Here is a 27,241-nt window from a genome sequence, read left to right as displayed (position 1 = left end):
TTTTTTTTTAGTCCCTTTGAATTCCTAAACATTGCAATGATATTTTCTTCCCTTACTCCCTTTTCCCTCATCCTTTAAAGTGTATTATTCTAAAAATAAAGAGGAATGTTAGAGACAGAGAAAAGAAACTCTTGAAATGCTGTGATCATCATTACTTGACTTTATATAGCACTTTATGTTTTAACATCTTTTAGCATAGGCTAATTTTATAGCCATCTTGAAAGTGGCTGACTTAAGTGCAAATTTGAAAAAATGAAGTGTGGATTCGTGGAATGCAATTTTAGAAAATCAGCCTCAGTGCAGCTTTAATTTGCCTGATATGTGTATGAGCTTGGGTGAATGTATGCAAATATATGAAAGTTGAAGTATGATTGCCAAAATCTACTGGCATATCGAATATGAGGAGGAAAGAGGCGGAGACAGAAAACAGACTTAGACTTTGTTTAGTACAGTTGATGGTTTTCAAACGAAGAGAGATTCAGGGAGGTCAGCAAATTATTCAAGATTTCACTCCCTAGCTACTGCCTGGTTATTAATGTAACAGCATACACCTGTCTACAGAAAAAGCGAATATTTGAAAATGTATTTGTCTTCACATGAGTGGGTTACTGGATTCACTTCCAGGTCTGATCATGTCTAGGAATATTGTGTATGTATTATGGCACAGATACTGACTATTTTTACTATAACCCAGGAAGGTCCCCATATGATGGTTTTCCTTTGTGTCCAGGTGTGACTCTGGAGTCTGACTCCTGCCTGGATCCTGGGATCCCGGTGAATGGGCATCGGCACGGCAGTCACTTTGGCATCCGGTCCACGGTGACCTTCAGCTGTGACCCAGGCTACACGCTGAGTGACGACGAGCCCCTGGTCTGTGAGCAGAACCACCAGTGGAACCACGCGTTGCCCAGCTGTGACGGTAGGTGGGGCGCAAAGGAGCCAGGAAGACGTGCACAGATTTTATTTAAACAGTTTGGGTGGTGAGCACTTTAGGGGGTGATTCAGGATGTAACTGAAACGGGACTTCTGTTTGGAAGCTCTTAGACCTTAAAAACATGGCTGTTTAGTGCTTGAAGTTTACCTAGAATCTTCTCTGTGAGGTGGAGCTCCTAGTTATAGAAAGAATTTTCCCACAGCAAGCACATTGTATGAGATCAAGCCCACAGATCAGTAGATGAGTGTGACCAGCGACCCAGGAGTCCTGCCTCAATCCAGTCACTGCCCGCACAAAGGCTACAGTTCCCTTGACCCTGAAGATTCTATGCAGAGGAAGTCATGCAGGATGTTTCTTTGCTATTTCCAGCTTCTTTCACTGTGACATCCAGGGCATGGCACTTAACTGTACCTCCTTCATTATTGTCATCTGTTTCCCTGTATAATGCACCACCGCTGTTTATTCCAAGATACTTTGTACAAGCATTTGATTTATTTTGAGCTCCTTTTCCTGCTTGTTTGGCTAAGAGTGCACCCTCCTTCATGAATAACGTGTTTCCTTCTTCCTATTTATATTGGGTCACATAGCTTTTTCTTATAGAATAATAAGCCTTGCTTATGTATTTTGAGCCCTCTCTTTTTTTTTTCATTTATTTTTATTAGTTGGAGGCTAATTACTTTACAATATTGTAGTGGGTTTTGTCATACATTGACATGAATCAGCCATGGATTTACATGTACTCCCCATGGAGCCCTCTCTTTTGTTGAATCCATGTATCGTGAATGCTTTCTCTCACTCTGTCTCTGTCCTCCTCCTCTTCTTGGTCTTTTTTTGAAGAATAGCATGTTTTCATTTGAAAATAATCTACTTGTTCAATGCATTCATTTGTGATTGGTGCTTTACAGATAGTGTTTAAGAAGGCTTACTACCCTCAAGTCATAAAGATATTCTGTTGTTTTCTTCTGAAAACCTTTAAAAATTTTAACAGCTTTATTGAAGTATAATTAAAATACTATAAATTGCCTGTTTAATGTGAAAATTTTACTATGTTCTGAGACACCTATACATATATGAAACCATCACCATGATTAAGGATGTGTTCATCACCCTGAAAGTAAATGCTAGTTTTTTTTTTAATGTCAAATATATACTTTAAGCCCATCTAATATTTTTGTAAGATGTGATATAGTGTCTAGATCCATTTATTGATAAGATTGTCCTGTCTCTTCTCTGATGTGCGGTCTGTTCTGTCACACAGGTGGCTATATGTGCATGAGTCATTGCCTTTGTCCTTTTGTTTATCCATTTGTTGTTCATTCACTGAGTCATGTCCATCTCTTTGAGACCCCATGGACTGTGGCATGCCAGGCTTCCCCGCCCTTCACTACGTCTCAGAATTTGCTCGACTCATGTTCATTGAATCAGTGATGCCATCCAACCATCTTGTCCTCTGTTGCCCCCTTCTCCTCTTGCCTTCAGTCTCTCCCAGCATCAGGGTCTTTTCCAATACGTTGGCTCTTTGCATCAGATCACCGAAGTATTGCAGCTTCGGCTTCAGCATCGGTCCTTTCAGTAAATATTCAGGGTTTATTTCATTTAGGATTGACTGGTTTGATCTCCTGACTGTCCAAGGAACTCTCAAGAGTCTCCTCCAGCACCAAAATTCAAAAGCATTAATTCTTTAGCACTGAGCCTTCTTTATGGTCCAACTCTCACATTCATACATGACTACTGGGAAAACAGTAGCTTTCACTATAAGGAACTTTGTAGGCAAATTGATGACTCTATTTTATAATACACTATCTAGGTTTGTCATAGCTTTTCTTCCAAGGAACTCTAATTTCCTGGCTGTGGTCACCATCTGCAGTGATTTTATAGCCCAAGAAAATAAAATTTGCCTTTTTTCCACTTTTTCCCCATTTATTTGTCATGAAGTGATGGGACCAGATACCATAATCTTAGTTTTATGAATGTTGAAGTTTAGGCCAGCTTTTTCACTCTTCTCTTTCACCTTCATCAAGAGGCTCTTTAGTTCCTCTTCACTTTCTGCTGTTAGGGTGGTATCATCTGCATGTCTAAGATGGTTGGTATTTCTCCTCGCAATCTTGCATTAAGCTTGTGATTCATCCAGTCCAGCATTTTGCATGGTGAACTTTGCATATAAGTTACATAAGCAGGATAACAATATACAGCCTTGAGGTACTTCTTTCCCAATTTTGAAAGTCTTTTGTTCCATGTCTAACTGTTGCTTATCTTTTTAATTTATTTATTTTTAATTGAAGGTTAATTGCTTTACAGAATTTTGTTGTTTTCTGTCAAACATCGACAAGAATCAGCCATAGAAACACCCATGTACCCTCTCTCCCAAAACTCCCTCCCACCTCCTTCCCCATCCCACCCTTCTAGATCTTTACAGAGGCCCTATTTGTGTTCCCAGAGTCACATAGCAAATTCCCACTGGCTGTCTATTTTACATATGGTAAAGTAAGTGTCCATGTCACTCTCTCCACACATCTCACCCTCTCCCTCCTCCCCTCCCCCCGTTTCCATAGGTCTTTTCTCTGTCTTCTTCTCCATTGCTGTCCTGCAAATAAATTCATCAGTGCCATCTTTCTAGATTCCATATATATGCATCAGTATACTATATTTCTATTTCTCTCTCTGACTTACTTCACTCTGTATAATAGGTTCTAGTTTCACCTACTTCATTAGAACTGACTCAAATGTGTTCCTTTTAATGGCTGGGTAATATTCCATTGTGTATATGTTCCACAGCTTTTTTGAGGAATCTGCATGCTGTCTTCCATTGTAGTTGTAGATTTACATTCTCACAAGCAGTGCAAGAGTGTTCCCTTTTCTCCACACCCTCTCCAGCATTTATTGTTTGTAGACTTTTTGATGATGACCATTCTGATTGGTGTGAGGTAGTATCTTAGTGTAGTTTTGGTTTGTACTTCTCTAATAACGAGCAATGTTGAGCATTTTTTCCTGTGTTTGTTAGCCATCTGTATGTCTTCTTTGGAGAAATGTCTGTTTAGGTCATTTTCCCACTTTTTGATTGGGTTGTTTGTTTTTCTGGTATTGAGTTGTATGAGCTGCTTGTGTATTTTGGAAATTGATTCTTATCAGTTGTTTCCTTTGCTATTATTTTCTCCCATTCTGAGGGTTGTCTTTTCACCTTGTTTGTAGTTTCCTTTGGTGTGCAAAAGCTTTTAAGTTTAATTAGATCTCACTTGTTTATTTTTGCTTTTATTTCCATTACTATAGAAGGCGAATCATACAGGATCTAGCTTTGATTTATGTCATCGAGTGTCCTGCCTATGTTTTTCTCTAAGAGTTTTATAGTTTCTGGTCTTACATTTAGATTTTCAATCCATTTTGAGTTTATCTTTGTGTATGACATTAGGAAATGTTCTAATTTCATTATTTTACACATAAGTGTGTTGTTTTCCCAGCACCACTTATTGAAGAGCATACAGGTTTCTCAGAGGACAGATAAGCTGGTTTGGGATTCCCATCTTTTTAAGAATTTTCCACAGTTTGTTGTGATCCACACAGTCAAAGGCTTTAAGCACAGTTAGTGAAGCAGTTTATCCATTTCAAAAGAACAGCATGTATACTATCTATGGTGAAACAGATCACCAGCCCAGGTGGGATGCATGAGACAAGTGCTCGGGCCTGGTACACTGGGAAGACCCAGAGGAATCGGGTGGAGAGGGAGGTGGGAGGGGGGATCGGGATGGGGAATAAGTGTAAATCTATGGCTGATTCATATCAATGTATGACAAAACCCACTGAAATGTTGTGAAGTAATTAGCCTCCAACTAATAAAAAAATTTAAAAAAAAAAAAAAAAGAAATTTTACTTTTTAATTCTCAGAAAACTTTCTAAAGAAATCTGGAGACAATGAAAAACATTCACATTTCACTATATACAAATTAAAAGTTCCATTATTTTTTATTTTTATTTTTTAAATTAATTTATTTATTTTAATTGGAGGCTAATTGCTTTATAGTATTGTAGTGCTATTTTTCCATACATTGACGTGAATTAGCCATGGGTGTACACGTGTCCCCTTCCTGAACCCCTCCCCCCCTCTCCCCACTCCATCCCTCAGGGTTGTCCCAGTGCCCTGACTTAGAGTGCCCTGTTTCATGCACCAAAAAGTGCCATTAAAAATTTTGAAAGGTAAAAGAAAATGGTCAGATTAGAGAAAATGATTGCACTGTCTGTGTAATACAATTTTAAATGAGTTTGTCCAATAAACAAATGAAGGAAAATTAAACAACACAAATAAACCAATAGATCTGTGAGGGAAACAAACACACTGATGACTTTCAGAAGTGAGCAAAGGCCAGTAAATGGTGTAAAACAGGCCAGGAACAGGAAAATGCAAGTAAAACACAGTAATATACCTCCATTGTTGGATTTGCAAAAAGAAGTACAAAGTTCGTATTATTTGGATTCATTGTGGGATTATGAATCTGCATGTGTATTCTGCATTATTACTGGGAAATGTAAATAATATAGTTTCTTGTAAGAAAAAAAAGCATCTCAGTGCAATGTATATCATGTGTGTGAGCACATACACATAGGTAACTACAGACACCCTCACAGGGTATGCACAGGAAATGGCTGGAAATAGACAACCTAAAATTATAGCTACAATTATATATTTATAACCTACAATTATATATGTATATATAATATAAATATATACATAACTATATATATTTATAATCTAAAATTATAACTGCAAGGAAAATTTCCTCCCTTTTTGGGATGTTAGTAGGCTATTAGGGAGGGTGAAGAGACTTTTTTAGCTCTTCATTTTATGGTGTTATTTGAATTTTTGTTGCCATGTTTTATTTTTGTATTAGAAGTCTAATAATAAAAAAATAAATAAAATTCATGTTTACGACTACTAGTGTCAGAAGGATACGAGCTACTGTACTATTTAAAAATTTATAAAACTTGAGTATGACCTAAATACTATACCAAAATGTTCACTCCTTATTTAGAGTCTTTACTAACAACAATTTTTCTAAGAACACTAAGTATAATAAGGGCCTAACCCTTAAAAGATTTCCATGTTATTCACACATAACTGAATATCAATCAATATATTTTATTAAATCACTTAATCCAAAATCTATAAGTTAATCATATGAATAATTTTATTGAAATGTTTACATGATATACAAATTCATGGTCTGTTGAATGTCATTGTGCAGCTTTAATGATTTTATGGGCTAGAGCTAAAAATGGAATTTAGGAATGAAACTTATACAAGCTGCTCTCTTTTGTGCACTTGCTTTTGAGGTAGGTCGGTTGAGCATCTGCTCCAGTGGGGCTTCTCGAGTGGTTTCAACTGTGGATTTCCCAGTGTGAGCTGGAGAGACTGACAGTGTAGGGTCCCCTGGTCATTATTCCACCGCGGGGCGGTGGTGTCGGATGGTGCTAGTCCAACACAGAAGACAGCCCAGTCATCAGATCAGCTACTTAATAGATTCTCGATCTGGTGAAGAAAACTGACATATAAAAATGAGAGATTTATCCTAACCAGACCTGTCATTTTTTAATGAACTCTTCTCAAAAGAGAACTATATGCGCATGTTATTGTTGACTTGATGTTTGCAACTTGCTTTGTTTAAATGTTTTAGTGTCTATCCAAGACTATTTTCCACTTTTATCCAGTCATCCTCATCCTGCAAGACCAGGTTGCACTCCACCTTCACCAGAATTCTTTTGCATTTGCTCCAGGTCACTAGCTTTTCTGACATCCATTTCTCCCATATGTAGTTCTGAAAGTCTAACTTTAGCACTTATAATCCAGTCAATCAAATGGTATATATTCTTAGTCCATTTGAATTGCTAAAACAAAATGCTGCAGATTGTGTGGCTTATAAACTACAGAAGTTATCTTTCACTATTCTGGGTGAAGACTCTCTTTGAGATCAGGGTGCTGCCAGCATGGCTGAATTCTTACAGGGCCCTATATTGGGGTATAGACAGCCATCTTCCCAGTGAGTCATCTCATGGTGGAAAGGATGAGGGAGCACTCTGGGACCTTTTTAACAGGGTTCCAATCCCAGTAAGGGCTTCCCTAGTGGCTTAGAGGGTAAAGCATCTGCCTGCAATGTGGGAGACCTGGGTTTGATCCCTGGGTCAGGAAGATCCTCTGGAGAAGGCAATGGCAACCACTCCAGTACCCTTGCCAGGAAAATCCCATGGATCGGGGAGCCCAGTAGACTACAGTCCATGGGGTCGCAAAGAGTCGGACACATTTCACTTTCAGTCCCAGTAATGAGACCTCAGCCCTCATGGGGCTTCTCTGGTGGCTCAATGGTAAAGAATCTGCCTGACAGTGCAGGAGATGTGGGTTTGATTCCTGGGTCAGGAAGATCCCTTGGAGAAGAAAATGGCTACCCAATCCAGTATTCTTGCCTGGGAAATCCCATGGACAGAGAAGCCTTCTGGCTACAGTCTATGAGATCACAAAGATTCGGACATGACTGAGCAGCTAAATCACCACCACAACCACCAGCCACAGTTCTCATGACTGGATCATATCAGAGGCCACACCCTTGATACCATCACATCAGACCTTAGGATCTCAACATGAGTTTTGAGTATGCAGTCAGACTGTAGTGTTTACATATTACATTTAATCATTTAGTACAGTCTCTTCTAGGAAGTAGCAATTGAAGAAGAACTCATCTAAAATAGAACCCTGGGATGGGAATCCAGTGCTGAGTAGAGTTTCTCAAAATCTAATATGCAAAGAGGCGTTCTAGGCAGAGGAAATGAGCAAGCTCACCTGAGTTGATCAGCGTGGAACTTTCTGCAAATTCCTGGAGGTTCAGTGAAGGAGAGTGAATGGAAAGAGTGGAATGACCAGAAGGAAGTTTTCTAGAAATGGCATGGGCATAGACTGGAAAGGGCCTTATGTGCTTTGCAAATATCTGAGATGCTGTATGTTTGTTTTCCATAGAAAATGATCAGGTGCATTAGACATGTGCATTTTATATATTATTGTCTCCCAATTTAAATTTATGTAAATTTGGAGTTTAAACTTTCTCAAGAGATTGGTAATGTTAACTATTTGCTTATGCTTCCTTGTAACCTGTCTCAGATAATAATGCATTTATGATAAAAGGTGATTAATAAATCTGCACACTTTGGGAGATTTTAGAGTTTTATTGTGAAAGTTTTAGTCTGTCATAGTTGACTGTTTTCATTTAACCTTAAGAATTATTTTTGTTGCCTTTGCAAGTCATAAGCCATCTCCTAAACCCTATGTGTTTTTATTGTGACAAATAATACATCAATAGGATATTTACACTTACAAAAATTCACAGCTCTCAGAAAGTAAAGAAGAAATCAGAATTAATTATAATATTTTATATCACCATGAAAAAAGGTAAATTCTATCAATATCTCTCACATCATATTAATAGCATTGCTGCATTTCATTTTTTTTTCTGTTTATACTTTAGATACTCAGGTTTTGAAGAAGCAAAGTGAACATTGCAATAAATTGACCCTATTTTATTTGGTGAAAAACAAATGTAAGAAATCTTTGGAAAAGTTTCTATATTTTATAAATATTTTTGTAAACTCTTTGTTCTTTCCATAAGCATTTATTGGAAAACCACTGATTTTATAAGCACACAGTTGGCAAGTTCATAATCTATTAGAACAGAGAGAAGAAAGACTTATTTTTCAATCATCCAATGAAGTAAATGCTCTATTAGACACAGGACAAATGGTTGAAAATACAGAGATAAAAGAACTTGAAAGGCTTGGATGACAGCTTTCATGATGCATCTTTAGTAATGAGGTTGAGAGGAAAGAAAAGGCTGAAAGTGAAGAAGCAGTGAGAATCAGGCATAGAGTCATAAACACGGCTGGCAGGGACTGAAGGAGAGAGGTGTGTTTGCTGAGGGTGGGTGCTAATCAAAGGCAGTTTAAGGGCCTCTCAGGCCGGTCCTGTGAGCCTGGCCCTGATTCCATGGGTGAGAGGTCTGAGGCTCGTGTGTGCTGTGTTCAAAGTGAAAGCCGGGACAAGGGCAGGGCCACCTCAACTGACCAGGTCTCCTTGATCCACAATTTTTTTTTTTTTTTTAAATCATGGCATTCTGTAGAAGATTTCTTTTGAGGAAAGGATTTCCATATAAATGAATGAGTGAACAAAAACAACTTCTGTAGGGCATGGGGAGTCCGCAAATAATCTGAAATGAAAATGGAATAATGTATTTTGTTACTCTTTGTAAATTTTTAAAAACCAATACCAATATTAATAAAAGGCATTCTTATTTTATTTTTCATGAAAAAAAAAGAAAAGTAACCTCATTTAGTTTTTTGCTTTAAATAGAACTTTATTAACAGTTTAAAGGGAAAAAAATAGAGGAAATAATAGAAAAAGTAAAGAAACAAATCAGCCAGTATACTGCATGCTTTCATGTGCTAGTCTCCTCAAGGAAGAAGCAAGAGTTAGGAGGCAGGAGGTCAAGTGGACACAAACAAGCTGAAACACACCAGTTACAGAACTTTCCAGAAGTGAGAGGTGAAGACGCAGGCAGTGAGGGGAGAGTAGGGACCTACAGGTTTCATTCTGAAATGCTTAGCGAGCAGTTGCCAGGCCAGCTGTGGTTTGAGAAAGAAGTGAAGGGTTTTTTTGTTTGTTTTTTAATTGGAATGCGGTTGCTTTACAATGGTGTGTGAGTTCCTGCTGTTCCTGCTGTGATTCAGCTCTGTGTGCACATCCATCCCCTTCTTTTCGTGTTTCCTTCCCATTTTGTTCACCAGAGAGCACTGAGCAGGGTTGCCTGAGCTCTGCAGTGGGTTCTCACTGATTTTCTATTTTATACATAGTATCAATAGTGTATGGGGCTTCCCAAGTGGCTCAGTGGTGAAGAATCTGCCTGCCCCTGCAGGAAATGTGGGTTCGATCCCTGGGTGGAGACGATCTCCTGGAGAATGAAATCGCAACCCACTCCAGTATTCCTGCCTGGGAAATCCTATGGAGAGAGAAGCCTGGTGGGCTGCAGTCCATGGGGTCACCAAAGAGTCAGACACTTGACTGAGCGTGCAGGCGATAGTGTATATCAGCGTTGAAATTGTGACTCTGAAAGCTGAGAGGTTACAAGTTAGAGCTCGATTCAGTTCAGCCGCTCAGTCATGTCTGACTCTTTGCAACCCCATGAACTGCAGCACGCCAGGCCTCCCTGTCCATCACCAGCTCCCGGAGTCCACCCAAACCCATGCCCTTTGAGTTGGTGATGCCATCCAACCATTTCATCCTCTGTCGTCCCCTTCTCCTCCTGCCTTCAGTCTTTCCCAGCATCAGGGTCTTTTCAAATGAGTCAGCTCTTTGTATCAGGTGGCCAAAGTATTGGAACTTCACCTTCAGTTAGAGTTGGTGCTGTGGAAATAAATGGTATCTTTCAGGGAGCGAGTAGAATCTCTCACCTTTTCTTCCTCCCCCTTTTCTGCTGTTACCTCCCATGTGGAAAATGACTAGCGCCTGTGATATAGTCTACATGCCTCAACTCCTGCCTTCCTCCAATCTAGGCAGAGTAGACGCTTTAAAATTAGTGAAGGCAGGTTTCTGGTTCTTTGAAACAACGACTGACTTGTTTGCAAACTTGAATTTCCTGGAAGACTTTGTGCATGGTCTGAGAAGATGAGGGAGAATGTGGGAATGACAGAAGCTGATAACAGCAGAATCTGCAAGGGGAGGGTTTTACTTAAAAGACCAGCAGGAACCCAATGGCCTTGTGGTAAATTGGCAGCTACTGGCCTGTCACTGAGCCAACTGTTAGCCCTGGGTGGACTGACTGTCTGCCTTGCCTCCACCCTTTCTTCACTCACTTGGCATTCATTGCCAAGGCTGCGTGGACATCACTTGCCCCGCTGAACTCTCTTACAGCACCTGCCTCTGAGAACCAGTTACAATTCTTGTCCTCAGAATAAATCATGCTTGGCTATCTTTTTATTAATTTATCTGCCTTGCCCACCTGAAAGTAAACTGGAAAAACAGGGACTTGTCTGTCTTATTCATAGGAACAGCCCAGGTTTTAGTCTATCTACATCTTCATTCACAGTGTTGACGATCTCATCTTTCCACCCCTTGGTCAAACCTCTCTCATGGGATCCAGACTTGCGTATCCAATTACAGCTCCAATCATTCTGCGTGGATGTCTAATAAGCACCACACTTGTGTGTCCAAAACTGAACTGGTTTACTTTCAAAACCTGGTTCTCCCCCAGTCCATTTTTCCCACTCAGCCTTAGAACCTTATGATCATCCCACAATCTTCCTTTAACCTCATGGAACACACATCCCATTGACAAGGAAATCCTATTGGCTCTGTCTGTAAAACATGGGGTTTCTGACCACTTTTCACCACATCTCTGCTGATGTTCTGTCCAGGGTCTTACCTGTTTCACTTTCTGCCACCCAACCCCCTCCTCATATATCAGCCAAGCACCCAAACGAAAAGCCAGGTGGGCCCACGTCAGCCTCTGTGCGGGGCCCTTGGGTGGCCCTTCATCACACCAGAGATGGGCCATGGCCTGGGTGGGATCTGACCCCATAGACCCAGGGCCCGGGACTCTCTCTTCTCTCCCCACCCTCCCCAGCAGATTGCCCCCCTACCCCCAGCAGACTTTTATTTTCTTGGGCTCCAGAATCACTGTGGAGGGTGACTGTGGCCATGAAATTAAAAGATGATTGCTCCTTGGAAGAAAAGCTGTGATAAATCTAGACAGCACATTAAAAAGCGGACACATCACTTTGCCAACGAAGGTCTGTATAGTTAAGGTTATGGTTTTTCCAGTGGTCATGTATGGATGTGAGAGTTGGACCCAAAAGAAGGCTGAGCGTCAAAGAATTGATGCTTTCAAACCGGGATGCCAGAGAAGACTCTTGAGAGTCCCTTTGGACAGCAAGGAGATCAAACCAGTCAACCCTAAAGGAGATCAACCCTGAAGATTCAGTGGAAGGACTCATGCTAAAGCTGAAGTGCCAATCCTTTGGCCACCTGATGTGAAGAGCTGACTCATTGGAAAAGACCCTGATGCTGGGAAAGATTGAGGTCAGGAGGAGAAGGGGATGACAGAGGATGAGATGGCTGGATGGCACCGTCGACTCAGTGGACATGCGTGTGAGCAAACTGCAGGAGATGGTGGACAGGGAAGGAGGACAGGGAATCCTGGCGTGCTGCAGTCCATGGGGTCACAAGGAGTCGGGCAGGACTGAGCGACTGAACAGCAACCAGCAGCCCACTCACGCTCTGGCCTTAATCCTGGTGATTTTGTCTTCCTGCAACTTCTTCCCCACATTGCCAAGTGCTTCCTTCTTCTGTCTCAAGTCTTTCTTCAGAGGCCACCTCCTCAGTCAGGCTGCCCCCCCGACCCCGTTTATTCTGCTGCATGCCTATTCTTTCTTTCTGCGTTTTCTTCCCTGGCGTGTGTCATCTTCCAACACTGTATATAATCAGTCACTCATATTGTATTCTCTCTTCTTCAGCTGGAACGTGCACTCTGCTGGAGCAGAGATTTTTGTCTATTTTGCTCATAAATAGCAGGTGCTTGGTAACTATTTTTTGAATAAATTAATGTAAAATGCTATGTTAATGTTACGTTTTTCATAATAAAATGTGTCAATGTAAGTTTAAGATGTGAAAACTTTAGCCTCTTAAAATATTCTAGAACTCTTTTCAAAACTTTCTATTTTGCTGGCTTTTACCTAGTTCTCAGTTTGCATATTCAAAGAAATTATCTGTTTTCTTAAAATAACATGCTGAGTGAGCATGGTGAGAAATATCACTTTTTCTACAAATGAGCTCATTCTTTTCTGAGTGCTACTTATGGAATAGCTTTTCTGACACATGATTCAGGACTTCATGTGACAGTGGACCCTTGAACGGCACGGGGGTCAAGGGTCCAGAGGACCTGGAGACTGACTCAGGGCTGAACCTGGTCCCGTGCCCTCCCCGCCAGCTCCCCTGTGCCAGTTTGATCTGCTTTGATTCCTTGTTGGTTCGGCTCTTGCATTCTCAGGAAACGCTGGTAAGACTTAAGATAGAAAAGAAAAGAAAAACATCCACTTTTCAATTGTTTGCAAAATTAAGTTATATAAAGTTTATTCAAATTTTAAATCATCGATATCTTGCTCTTTTTATTTTTTAAATTTTTATAACTAATTATAAAATTTAAAAAAATTAAAATTTAAAATTTTTAATGTTAAAATGTTGTGTTGGGTCCTGCCACACAGCAACATAAATCAGCCACAATTATACACACGTCCTGTTCCTCCCTAGCCTCCCCTCCCCCACCCCATCCCTCCAGGTTATCACAGAGTGTCAGACGGGGCCCCCTGTGCAACACAGCAACTTCTCACCCAGTGTAAGATGGGTATCTTATGCCTGAAAGTGTATATATGCTGACGCTACATTCTCCAGCCATCCCTCTCTCTCCCTCTCCACTGTGCCCACAAGTCCATTCTCTACATCTCCGTCTCCATTCCTTCCCTGCAAATAGGTTCATCAATAGCATTTTTCTGGATTCCATACATATATACATTAACATACTGTACTTGTTTTTCTCTTTTGGCCTTACTCCACCCTGTAGATCCATCCACCTCCCCAGAGCTGACTCAGACTTTATGACCAAGTTGTACATACGTCCTGCATCTTCTTTATCCAATCATCTGTTGTTGGACATCTGTGCATTGTACATAGTGATGCTATGAACATCCATTCATAGTATCAACAGCTAATGTCTTGGGTATTTAATACATAGGGGACCCTGTGAATTGTGTTCTATGAAGCCAGTTGTTACAAACAGGTACCCTAAGAGATGGCTTTTATCACTATGTTCAGTTTTAAGATAAGACAGATGTGCAGGAAGGAGGACGAGCTACTTGTCAAAGACCAGAGAGTCAGAGACAGGTCGGCCTCTGAACTCATCGCTTTCTGGCATCAAGGTCTGAGCACTGAAACCTCCACAGGACACTGACTCCTAAACATCTCGACTTCCTCCCTCAAGTGATTATATACAACTTTCTTTTTCTTCTTTCAAAAATGAGACCAAGACATATTAAACAGGGCATATGTTATTGTAAAGGATTTAAATTCAATGAAGTGCTTCCAAGAATGCTGGCAGCTCTAGAGGACTGGAATCATTAAGATACAGAGATGTCGGTAGAGATGGAGAAATTTATTATAAGTTGACTCACATAATTACAGAGGCTGTGAAGCCATCAGATCTGTGGTCAGCCAGCTGGGGACTCAGGGGCCCCAAGGGTGTGAATTCCAGTCTGGAGGCCAGTGGCCTGTGAAAGCCGCCAGGCAAGATGTGTTCTGTCTTGCTTATAAGACGCTCAGCCTTTTCGACCTCCTCGGGCCTCTAACCTGTTGGAAGAGGCCCACCCCCTCCAGGGAGGGTCACCTGCTCTCCTTGGTCCGCCTGTTCCAGTGTCACCTCAGCCAGGAGCATCCTCACAGACGCACTCGGAATGAACTCAGGTCCAAGTCTGTGTATCCTATGATGCAGTCACGCAGACGCATAGACCTCACCATCACAGGAGGGTTCCGCTTCAGCTGGTATAGCCTACTCTGGGGTGTCTCTCCAGGTTTTGTACTACTTAGGTCTTTGTATATGAACTGACACATTGCGGGCAGAATGAAGTTTTTGCTTTGTTTTATTTTTCATGGAGGTGACCTTAAATATTCTTTTAGTCCTTGTGCAAATTAAATGCCACTTTAAAAGTATTTTATTGGAGCAATCATTGTGAAACTTTAATACTAAAATGATCTCTCTTATTATTTAAGCCCTCTGTGGAGGATACATCCATGGAAAGAGTGGAACAGTTCTTTCTCCTGGGTTTCCAGATTTTTACCCAAACTCTCTAAACTGTACATGGACCATTGAGGTGTCTCATGGAAAGGGTAAGAATATTACAGATTTCAAAAATATAAAGTAATTAACTAGATGCAAACATGGGAACAAAAAAATATTGATATGTAAGTAAGTAAGATAACTAATTTCCTCATATATGTTTTGATTACTAACTGATTTTTAATAAGATTCTAGAATAAAAATAATCTTTAAATTATTGGTACATTCAAGCAAAAGTTGATTCCTTACTTTATTCTCTATTGATCAGATAACTTGAATTTATGCCTGTAAACATAAGCTTGAAAATCTGGTGCAATGCTAAAGAAAAGAGGCATGCATTATACAAAATGTGAATAACACTTAAATAAAAGGAGATAAATAATTATCTAGCTTCTCATTTCCATGATAAATCTAAGCCCCATTCTTGTACTTGCCATGTGTTCTAACTCTGATGAGTATTATTACACATAATGAGTAATTGTATGCTACAGAGAACTTGGCTTTGAAGGAAATTGAAAAAGAAAAAAAAAAGAATAAGCAAGTTATGAGTGACCAGGGTTTTGTAATCGTAAAAATAAATATTTTTATTAAAAAGATCTGTTCATGGTTAATTATATTCACTATGTATAGGAATTCAGAAATAATACTTTGTGGGTATAGCTACTAGGGGATCATGTGCCCAAAGACCCACATGAAACTAGGATTTCACAACTCTTTTCCCTCACTTGTGTAAGTTTCTATATTAAAGCTCCAAGCCTGGTGTTTCTAAAGGACATGTTTACTATCAATGGGAAAGTGGTCTGGTCCTTGTCTCCTCAGTCACAAATGCTTGTCCTGAGGGGCTCTGCACATTTCATTGAACCCTCCTGCCGAGTTTAGTCATGTATTTATGTCGAACCTGCATCCGTAGCTCTCTGTATATCCATGTGTCTAATCTGTGTCTGTATCTATACCTATATACGCCTAAAAGAGAGAAGAAGGAATAAACAGCAAAACCAAATGTTTCGGCGTATATAGGTATAGATACAGACACAGATTACCCATTCTCTGTACTTTTCTTTCAAACTTCATCATTCAGATTGCATTTTAAGATTGATTTTGATTCAAGACTTTGATGCCTAGACGGAATTTTTTCCCCAATTATTGATTCTATCAATACCCCCTTTACTCCCTTCTCTGCTCTTTCTCTCTCTGTCTTTCTCTTTCTTCATCTCTCTCTCCCACTCACCATCTGTGTCTCTGTCTCTCTCTCTGTCTCTCTGTCTTCCTCTCACTGACTCCATCTCTCTCTCTCTGTCTCCCTCTCACTGACTCCATCTCTGTCTCTCTCTGTCTCCCCCTCACTGACTCCATCTCTGTCTCTCTCTGTCTTCCTCTCACTGACTCCATCTCTGTCTCTCTCTGTCTTCCTCTCACTGACTCCATCTCTCTCTCTGTCTCCCTCTCACTGACTCCATCTCTCTCTCTGTCTCCCTCTCACTGACTCCATCTCTGTCTCTCTCTGTCTCCCTCTCACTGACTCCATCTCTGTCTCTCTCTGTCTTCCTCTCACTGACTCCATCTCTCTCTCTGTCTCCCCCTCACTGACTCCATCTCTCTCTCTGTCTCTCTCACTGACTCCATCTCTGTCTCTCTCTGTCTCCCCCTCACTGACTCCATCTCTCTCTCTGTCTCTCTCACTGACTCCATCTCTGTCTCTCTCTGTCTCCCTCTCACTGACTCCATCTCTGTCTCTCTCTGTCTCCCGCTCACTGACTCCATCTCTCTCTCTCTGTCTCCCCCTCACTGACTCCATCTCTCTCTCTGTCTCCCCCTCACTGACTCCATCTCTGTCTCTCTCTGTCTCCCTCTCACTGACTCTATCTCTCTCTGTCTCTCCTCTCACTATCTCTCTCTGTCTGTCTCTGTCTTCCTCTCACTGACTCCATCTCTCTCTCTGTCTCCCCCTCACTGACTCCATCTCTCTCTCTGTCTCCCCCTCACTGACTCCATCTCTCTCTCTGTCTCCCCCTCACTGACTCCATCTCTGTCTCTCTCTGTCTCCCTCTCACTGACTCTATCTCTCTCTGTCTCCCTCTCACTATCTCTCTCTGTCTGTCTGTCTCTCTCTCTCTCTCTCTCTTGGTTTCCCCCTCACTGACTCCATCTCTCTCTCTCTGTGTCTCCCCCTCACCGACTCCATCTCTGTCTCTCAGGAGTCCAGATGATCTTCCACACCTTTCACTTGGAGAGTTCCCACGACTACCTGCTGATCACTGAGGACGGGAGCTTCTCGGAACCAGTGGCCAGGCTCACGGGCTCGGTGCTGCCTCACACCATCAAGGCGGGTTTGTTTGGAAACTTCACAGCCCAGCTTCGGTTTATATCAGACTTTTCCATTTCCTATGAGGGCTTCAACATCACGTTTTCAGGTACTTTGGGGTCTTATCTTCTCTGGCAGTAATAGTACCATTGTGTGAAGAAGTGCACACGTGTGTGTGTGTGTCTGTGTGTCTGTGTTTACAGGTAAACGGCTGACCAGTGGGAAGGTCTAGTTGGTGTGGAGGAGGAGGTGAGACCCAGGGGCAGCTGCCTCGCAGCCCCAAGACATTGTTTGCCACACATCAACTGTAAATTCTCATCCCCGCAAATTTGCTAATATCACTGCCCTCTCAGTCTCTTGTCATCAGTGCTACCAGAACCTCTGAGGACACTGTCCTTACGGGGGAATGTGCTCAGAATTCACTGTGGTCTTGTTGTTTTGGGTCCTACCTTCCAGGAGACCCAGTACTTGTGATGAGAGCCACCTTTAGGATGAAAAAAAATGTGACCATGTGCAATCGAGGATGAACTTCTTATTGACCTTAATGCCATCATTAAAGCAACAAAACCATACTCCAAAATTAGGAAACATTTTCACCTTTATTATAAAATGTAGATAATACTTGTGAGAGGTTTATGTAGTTTCAGCCATTGCCTCTATGTGTTAAATTACTAAGAATGGTATTAATATATTTTTATAGGTGAGAAAAACCAGTACAGACAGTTAAGTGGTCAAACATGTAGGGGATAATTTTAATCACTTAAACAGTGTTCCACAAGCATCAGGGTCAGATGTCCTGCCGGGTCTCAGACACACCCCAGATGACAGAGGCAGTCACAGCTCTGAGATGACTGACTGGTGTAAACAATTGTATTAATTTCCATTTGTGTATCTGATGCTTTGGCAAAGAAAGTGTTTTCCCATATCATGTTTCACTGCCCAGAACTAAAGTAGTTTTCATAAGGTGGTCTCTGAGTCCTAAAATTACAAATAGTTTCTTCTGTTTTTATTGTTCCAGTTAATTCCCTAATAATTTTTGATGCCACTCATCAGATTCTTTGCTAAAATATCTGAATATTTATGTTATCTCCTTTTCTGAGGCTAAAACTCTTTGTAGAAGTATTTCCTTGTTCCTCTCTTTCACATCAAGACAATTCCAGTCCAATATCTTACACATAGTAGGAATTAGTTGTTGTCAATAAACACTTACTAAATATCGCATGATCATTAAAATATATAAAATGAAATATATAAAAGCTTTTTTAGCTTTATTGAAGTATGATTTTCAAGTTGAAATATTTTTTTTTAAAGACTTCTTAGGGATTTTAAGATGCTTTGAATGATTTTCTACTCCCTGTAATTACGACCAGTTGCCATTTATCTTAATCTGACTTTGTTGATTTTTCCTGTTATTTCACTGCATTAATAGAGCTTTCCAGACAGGCTCAGACTACTTGGTATCTTTGAAATTTGCTGCAATCAATGGTAATCATGGAATTGGCCACTTTCTATATCAAAGACTTAAATCTTCCTAATGCTAATACCTAAATCCGTCTCTCTGTGTGTTCTCCGGGGTAGATCTCAATTAGAATCGCCGTGAGACTATCACTCTACTCTCTTCCTCCTTTCATCGTGATCCAAAATGAATTTAAGCAGAATACTCCAAAGACAGAAGTTGGCAGTGGTGCCAGTCTGTGGATCTGTGCCGTAGATGTTTCTCAGGAGTCTGTGCAACCTCTATCCATTCTGCACCATCTCTTTCTTAGTTCCATCACTCCCCACACACAGCCACAAGTGACGCAGCTACAAGGAGGCTTTTGACTCCAGGAGTCAGAGGGCAGGTGTAAAGTTGGAGGTCTCCTTCCATAAACTCCCTCAGCAACAAAGCAAGGGAACAAGAACAACACACACTTTCCTGTGTCTTTGTAGCTCTTTGGGGCAGTTTTAAAGTATTTTTAAATTTTAAGACCAAAGTGGCAACACTTTTTGAGCATGTGTAACAATTCATTTGCACACAACCCATAGAACGCAGTTTATAAGACTTGCACAAGGAGTCATGTTTGTCTATACTCTATCACACATGCGCACTCAGACAGTCAGGCTGAGAACAAAATACGCTGAAACTGGGCTGTGAATGATTGCCAGTTACACTAGCACAATGGAATTTATTTTTTCTGCCCAAAGAAGTAACAACTTTATTGTGCAAATGAAACATTTGCTCGTCTGAGGATTTTTCAAATATTTGTACCAAATCGGTATGCTCTTATATCTGGATTTTTTATTCCTTGTTAATCTGGTTTGTTTCTGTCTTTTTTAGAAAGTTTATTGAAGTGACTTCTTAGAAGGCTCAGTGGGTAAAAATCTGTCTGCTAATGCAGGAGACACAAGAGACCTGAGTTTGATCCCTGAGTTGTAAACATCCCCAGGAGAAGGGAATGTCTTCCCGCTCCAGCATTCTTGCTTGAAGAGTCCCATGGACAGGAGAGCCTGGTGGGCTACTGTCCATGGGGTCACAAAGAGCAGAACACGCCTGAGCGCACATGCACGCACAGACATTAAAGGATCTTTTGACAATTTTGTCTCCCAGTCCCTGCAGATAATGAAGGGATATTGGGAGAGAAGAACTCAGACAAGAAGTCATGTTTGTCTATACTGTATCACACATGCAGTTTGTCTATACCGTGTCACACATTATCTGTCTCTGCAGATAATGAAGGGATATTGGGAGAGAAGAACTCAGGTAGTCCAGAATGTTTAGGTCAGGCTGTCTACCTTCCCGGATCCATCTGCTCTACCTTGAACGTCCATTTCTGACCGTTCTCTGTGTCCACTTACTCCCAACATCCCTTAATGAGGTCTCCTATGATTCTGCCTTCTGAATGCCAACTTTCTGTGAGTTCACATAATTTCCTGGTCATTCTCTTCCAAAGATGAGAATATGGGCAGCTCAGTGCCTTTACAGATGTGATTTCCTCTTCATTCAAAGCCTTTCTTCATCCCTCACCGGGCAAATTCCTCCCTCCAGAGGTCCAGTACTATCTGTTCTTCTTCCTAGGAAGTCTACCGTTATGTTTTGGTATGACAAATAAATATTTACTGGGTTGAATTAAATGATATTACTTTTCCCCTTGCTGGGTCATATTAAAAATAAGTCAAATTATTGATCCTATTTCCAGAGTGACCAGAGTAGTTTGAATATGTTAGAGATCCAGAACATAGTTTGTACGTAAATGAAAAATAGGACAAAGACAGTGTGGCCAGCATGGCACTCACGTGTTGACCAGTAAGTTGGGTAAGACAAGGGAAAATGGGGAAAGAGATTTCTTCTTATGAGGTCAGGACACCAGTGGTAAAGCTTGTGGGTGATGGGAGTAGAAAACATGGATTAAAATTGAGAAATACTGGGGGAATGATAGTTGAATTTATTATGTTTATTGAGAATAAAGAATCCACAGTTAAGAGAGCTGGAAATCAGGAAGGGGAGGCAATTTGTTTTCAGAAGAACCAGCACACTTTCCCCACCATCTTAGGAAAACCTGTCTTTTGTCTCCCCTTCATTGCGATAATGCTCATTCTTTAACTGTCACATTAACTTCTTTGAAACTCTTTCTGTCATTCAAATCCCTGATGGTGGTCACCATTTGCTCCTATCTGACTAAGCCCTGGGCATTAGACACTGAAGAAAAAGACAAGAAGGAGAAAAATGGTCTGAAGGATGGATCTTGAGACCAATGACACTGCGGATGCAACTGTACTGTTATAATTGAGGCTTGAAAGAATCAACACCATAGAATGAGACAAATAGAAAGTGTTATTAGCACTGGTATTTTGTACATTTAATCCCCCAATGCAGCAAAACACCAGACATTAATCTTTTTTTTTTCTTGATTACTAAATTAGCACCTTCTTCCTATTGCAGAAATTTCCAGCAGTTTCCAGAACATTTTCTACTGCATTTCAATAAAACATGGCTTAAAATTTAAACATAGGCAGGTTACAGTTTTGCTGTTCCATACTGAGGTGTATTTTAGGGTTGGAATTGGTTATGATAAATTTTCCACCAGCGAAACCCTGTGACGTTGCTTTTAGTTTCTGCTCCGCTGGGTCTTGTTTATCCAAATCACCTTTAAGAAGAGGACAGTAACTGACTTCCACAATTAGATGTGTCACTAGACAAGTCCATACTGTTAAAGTGACAGTTCTAAACGGATCAGGTTATTATAATGTTATACATCTATTTTTTTTTTTTTAATATTTACTTATTTGCCTGCACTGGGTCTTAGTTGCAGCATGCAAACTCTTAGTTGCAGCATGTGAGATCTAATTTCCTGGCCAGGGATTAAGCCTGGGCACCCTGCTTTGGGAGCACAGATCTCAGCTACTGGACCACCAGGGGCATCCCTACATCTACATTTTTAAATACTGTAAGTTATTCCATTTGTCATGTGAAAACCCATAGTGCAAAGAACAGCAATCCATGTGACAGTCACAGCAGAGTCTGGGGAAAACAATATATGTCTGGTGGTTTACTTTTTAAAAAATAATAGCCGCTTTTGATTCTTGCTAAGTGATGTTTGAGTGTTTACACAGATTCCAACATGTGCTCTATCCCTTCCTGTCTCAGAGTATGACCTCGAGCCGTGTGATGACCCTGGCGTCCCTGCCTTCAGCAGAAGAATTGGCTTTCACTTCGGAGTCGGGGATGCACTGACCTTCTCCTGCTTCCCGGGTTACCGCTTAGAAGGTGCTACCCAGCTCACGTGCCTGGGTGGGGGTCGTCGTGTATGGAGCGCACCTCTGCCAAGGTGTGTGGGTAGGTGGTCACACGCTTTCATTTCATTCATCCAGGGGGCAGGGCGTGGTGCAGTCAGCGAGCAGGGCCCCCGGGGCCAGGGGGGCGCCGCTGGGCCGGACAGAGGCCACTCCACTTCCCAGGGCAGGGGGACGGGAACCCCTCTGGGCTGTGGTTGCCTCATTGATAAAGCCAGCCCCTTTCAGCTCTAAAACTTCATGACTGAATCGGGGGGAAGCTAAAGCCTGTGTCAAGTGTAGTAAGGAGGAAGAATATATATATATATATATATATATATATATATATATAAACATATATACTGTGTACCTGGGACAAAAGAAAGAGCAAAAGCTAGAAGCCAGGCTGTATTACCACAACCTTTGACAATTCTGTTGGTTAGAAGCAGTGAGCCTCTCCTGGTGACAATTTAAAGTACTGGTTTTCTTGTTTCTTTTTTTTTTTTTCCATTTATTTTTATTAGTTGGAGGCTAATTACTTTACAATATTGTAGGGGTTTTTGTCATACATTGACATGAATCAGCCATGGATTTACATGTATTCCCCATCCCGATCCCCCCTCCCACCTCCCTCTCAACCCATTCCCTCTGGGTCTTCCCAGTGCACCAGCCCCGAGCACTTGTCTCATGCGTCCAACCTGGGCTGGTGATCTGTTTGTCTTGTTTCTTTACACTTTTATGAGAAGATTGTGCATACTCCTGCAAAGTGGGCGTGCCAGCAATTGTAATGCTGGATTAGCTTTCTCCCTGTGTTCTCGAGGAATTCAAGCAGTCATTCTGTAGAGCTGTATGAATCTTTATTTAGGTATTTGGAACGAGGCATTGTGCTGAGACTGTGGAATCAGGATGCCCATTCTGTGGGGTGTGTTTGTTGTTAACCTGAGCCTGTGCCGCTGTGAGGAGTTCAGCAGAAAATCGATCTGGTGGCTCAGAGTTTAAACACGGAAGCTTGGGCTGAAGGTCTGGCCAGTCTAGTCATTAGCTCCAGGGCTGTGTCTGGCGCCTGCCTTCTGCAGTGCTGCTAAGCATGAGAAGAGCTTGCAGCCTGTCCTTTAGAGCTACCAAGCATGGCTAATGTCACAGCATTATGGCATCTGCCTAGTGAGGACCCTCGGACCCCTTAACTGTGAGCCTTCTGAGTTCTTCCGCAGCCCCTGGTACCCTCTTACCAACTGATACACTAGAGCCTGGTGGGCAAGTTGTGAAACTGAAATTTCATAACCCGTAAAAATGCTGAATTGTTAACTTAGTAGACCATACTTTTCCCAAAGCACAGAATCTCTTTAATTATTTAGAAATATTATATGATTCAAAAGTCAATGCTGTCTTTTTGTGTTTCAATGTGGCATAGACGTAGGGTAGTGAGGACTTTAATATGGACAAATGAACATGAAGTGTATCTCTCTGCTTCTTGCTGGGGTGCATATCTGACCTTTCTATGATCTCCTAAAACAGTAGTTCTCACTTTTTTTTAAGTTATGGATTTTATTTGAGAATTGGATGCCAATTTTGAACATGGCCTAAAGAAAAAATGAATACTTTCTAAGAAAATAATTTTCTAGATGATCCTAGATGTTCCCAGAGTTGCCTAGAATCCATTTACCTCAAATTAGAAATTACTGAACAAGATAATTAAAATCTGGAGGAAAAACTCCCAACCCAATGAAGCTGAAGATTTATTCCCCATATGTAACATTGTCTATCAATTATAATATTCTATTTGCATTTATTCTATTTTATCTAGATCCATTCTTATTATCTGGGTTTTTGCATTGTTGCCTTAAATGTAAAATGAGGAGCAACTAGGGTTGAAATAATAGTTAATATTTCTAGACCAGCACAGCTCTGAACTTTTTGCATGTGTCAAATCCATTCTACAGATGTGAACACTAAGAACCTAAGACCTTTGCCCACCAGCACAGTCAGCAAGATTCCAACCCTAGGCCTTTCACCCCAGCACTGAGACAGCACAGTGGCTTGGGCTGAGGCTGTTCTATATTTCTCCTCTTGTGCTTTACCAGCTACTCCCAAAATTTCCTTCCAGCTCATCTGGCCACAAGAGACCTTTGAATAATCATGTTGTTGTTCAGTCGATAAGTCATGTCCAACTCTTGTGAATTAAACACTACAGCTTGCCAGGCTTCCCTGCCCTTCACTATCTCCTGGAGTTTGCTCAAAATCTCATTCATTGAGTCAATGATGCCACCCAACCATCTCATCCTCTGTCACCCCCTTCTTCTCCTGCCCTCAATCTTTCCCAGCATCAGGGTCTTTTTCAATGATCCGGCTCTTTGCATCAGGTCAGCAAAGTTTTGGAGCTTTAGCTTCAGCATCAGTTCAGTTCAGTTCAGTTCAGTCACTCAGTTGTATCCAACTCTTTGCGACCCCATGGATTATAGCACGCCAGGCCTCCCTGTCCATCACCAACTCCCAGAGTTTACTCAAACTCATGCCCATTGAGTCAGTGATGCCATCCAAACATCTCCTCCTCTGTCATCCCCTTCTCCTCCTGCCCCCAATCTTTTCCAGCATCAGGGTCTTCTCTAATGAGTCAGTTCTTCGCATCAGGTGGTCAAAGTATTGGAGTTTCAGCTTCAACATCAGTCCTTCCAATGAATCTTCAGGACTGATTTCCTTTAAGATTGACTGGTCTGATCTTGCTGTCCAAAGGGACTCTCAAGAATCTTCTCCAACACCACAGTTTGAAAGCATCAGTTCTTTGGCACTTACCCTTTTTTATGGTCCAATTCTCACAACCATACATGATTACTGGAAAAACCATAGCTTGGACTATGCAAACTTCTGTCAGCAAAGTGATGTCTCTGGTTTTTAATAAGCTGTCTAGTTTTGGCACAGCTTTTCTTCCAAGAAGTAAGCATCTTTTAGTTTCATGGCTTCAGTTATCATTTACAGTGATATTGGAGCCCAAGAAAATAAAGTCTGTCACTATTTCTACCTTTTCCCCATCTATTTGCCATGAAGTGATGGGAGCAGATGCCATGATCTTAGTTTTTTTAATGTTGAGTTTTAAGCCAGCTTTTTCGCTCTCCGCTTTCACCTTCATCAAGAGACTTTTTAGTTCCTCTTCACATTTTGCCTTTAGAGTGGTATTATCTGCATATATGAGGTTGTTGTTATTTTTCCTGGCTATCTTGATTCCAGCTTGTGTTTCATCTAGCCCAGCATTTCACTTGATATACTCTGCATATGAGTTAAATAAGCAGGGTGACGACACGCAGCCTTGTTGTAATCCTTTACCAATGTTGAACCAGTCTGTTGTTCCATCTTTGGTTCTAACTATTGCTTCTTATCCTGCCTGAATACAGGTTTCTCAGGAGGCAGATAAGGTGGTCTGGTATTCCCATCACTTTATGAATTTTCCACAGTTTGTTGTGATCCACACAAAGGCGTTAGCATAGTCAATGAAGCAGATTATTTTTTTTAATCCCCTTGCTTTTTCTATGATCCAGCAAATGTTGGCAATTCGATCTCTGGTTTGTCTGCCTTTTCTAAACCCAGTTTGTACATCTGGAAGTTCTAAAGTCATGTGCTGCTGAAGCCTATCTTAAAGGATTTTGAACATTACCTTGCTAGCGTATGAAATGAGTGCAATTGTATAGCGGTTTGAACATTACCTGGCACTGCCTTTCTTTGGGATTGGAGTGAAAACTGATGTTTTCCAGTCCACAGCCACTGCTAAGTTTTTCAAATTTGCTCACATACTGAGTGCAGCACTTTAACAGCATCATCTTTCAGGACTTGAAATAACTCAGCTGGAATTCCATCACCTCCACTAACTTTGTTTGTAGTAATGCATACTAAGTCTCAATTGTCTTCACATTCCAGAATGTCTGATTTTAGGTGAGTGACCACACCGTCTTGGTTTTCCAGTTTATTAAGACCTTTTTTGTATAGTTCTGTGTTTCATCGCCACCTCTTCTTAGTATCTTCTGCTTCTGTTAGGTCCATACCATTTCTGTCCTGTACTGTGCCCTTCTTCGCATGAAATGTTGCCTTGATATCTACAATTTTCTTGCACAGATGTCTAGTCTTTCCCATTCTGTTGCTTTCCTCTACTTCTTTGTGTTGTTCACTTAAAAAGTCTTACTTATATCTCCTTGCTATTCTCTGAAACTCTGCATTCAGTTGGGCATATCTTTCTCTTTCTCTTTCACCTTTTGCTTCTCTTTTCTCAGCTATTTGTAAGGTCTCCTCAGACAACCATTTTGCCTTCTTACATTTCTTTTACTTTGGGATGGTTTTGCTCACTGCCTCCTGTATAACGTTATGGACGTCCTTCCATAGTTCTTCAGGCACTTCTGTCCACCATATCTAATCCCTTGAATCTATTTGTCACCTCCACTTTATAATCATAAGGAATTTTATTTAGGTCATACCTGAATGGACTATGTTTCCCCTACTTTCTTCAGTTTAAGCCTGAATTTTAAGCAATAAGAAGTTCATGATCTGAGCCACAGTCATTTCCAGGTCTTGGTTTTGCTGACTGTATAGAACTTCTCCATCTTTGGCTGCAAAGAATAGACTCAATCTGACTAACCATATTTCCGAGGGCATTAAAACCCAGCAGATGACCCACGTGGCACCTGGGATTTCTCCTCCCTCCCTTCCCCTCTTTCTCCACATCCAAATAGTGGTAGTTCTGAAGAGTCTGCTTCCCCCAGAGCTCCTCTCTGCCTGGCCTAGAGAAGCCTTCACCTTCACCTCCTGACGACGCCCCTACCTCCAGGACTGTCGCCCGGGCGGCGGCAGCCCCGGAGTGATCTGTCTGAATTCAGAGCCTCCCCCATCTGTCCCTTAACAGAACTTGAGGCAGCCTGCGGAAGGGTCAGTGTTATTCACTGGCAGACCCTGGGACTTGCCACCCAGCTCACTCGTGTACTTGAGCTTGGGCACACACCTACAGTCCCGGGCACACTGCGCAAGAAGCGGACTTGCCTGGTTCTCTTACCTGCAGGCCTCTCTCTTCACTGCTCCTTACTCACAGCATGCACCCCCTTTTCTAGACTGCCCCTCCTCATTTTGAACCCCCTCCATGCGGCTCTCTCCACCCTGCTTACTCCCCGGCCGGAGAGGGACCCTGCAGGATCACCATCTGAGCCAGTAAACCTGTCTTCTTATCTCTGTCTCCCCCACTAGCCCGACCTTTTCTTTACAGTGGGGGTTGCCTTAGCCCAGATTCAGCTCTGGGCCTTACTCAGTAAATGTTTGTCAAGCAATCGTGATTTCTTTCAGAGGTGCCTATCTTGATCTCACAGTTTGATTCATTGG

General features: G+C 41.5%; 1 protein-coding gene across 1 annotated transcript in view; it reads left to right on the top strand.

Annotated features, from left to right (window-relative positions):
• Window positions 1-27,241, top strand: part of CSMD1 (CUB and Sushi multiple domains 1) — a 2,005,298-nt gene that overhangs the window by 1,625,294 nt on the left and 352,763 nt on the right. Inside the window, exons 18-21 of the mRNA XM_043454305.1 lie at window positions 731-919; window positions 14,775-14,891; window positions 17,037-17,252; window positions 21,768-21,956. Coding sequence (XP_043310240.1) covers window positions 731-919; window positions 14,775-14,891; window positions 17,037-17,252; window positions 21,768-21,956 — 711 coding nt within the window. The remainder of the gene's footprint in view (window positions 1-730; window positions 920-14,774; window positions 14,892-17,036; window positions 17,253-21,767; window positions 21,957-27,241) is intronic.

Source organism: Cervus canadensis, chromosome 31 (assembly GCF_019320065.1).
Source record: "Cervus canadensis isolate Bull #8, Minnesota chromosome 31, ASM1932006v1, whole genome shotgun sequence".
Classification (NCBI taxonomy): Eukaryota; Metazoa; Chordata; class Mammalia; order Artiodactyla; family Cervidae; genus Cervus; species Cervus canadensis.
The sequence above is the reverse complement of the archived record's forward strand: the minus strand, read 5'-3'. Positions and strand labels throughout refer to the sequence as shown.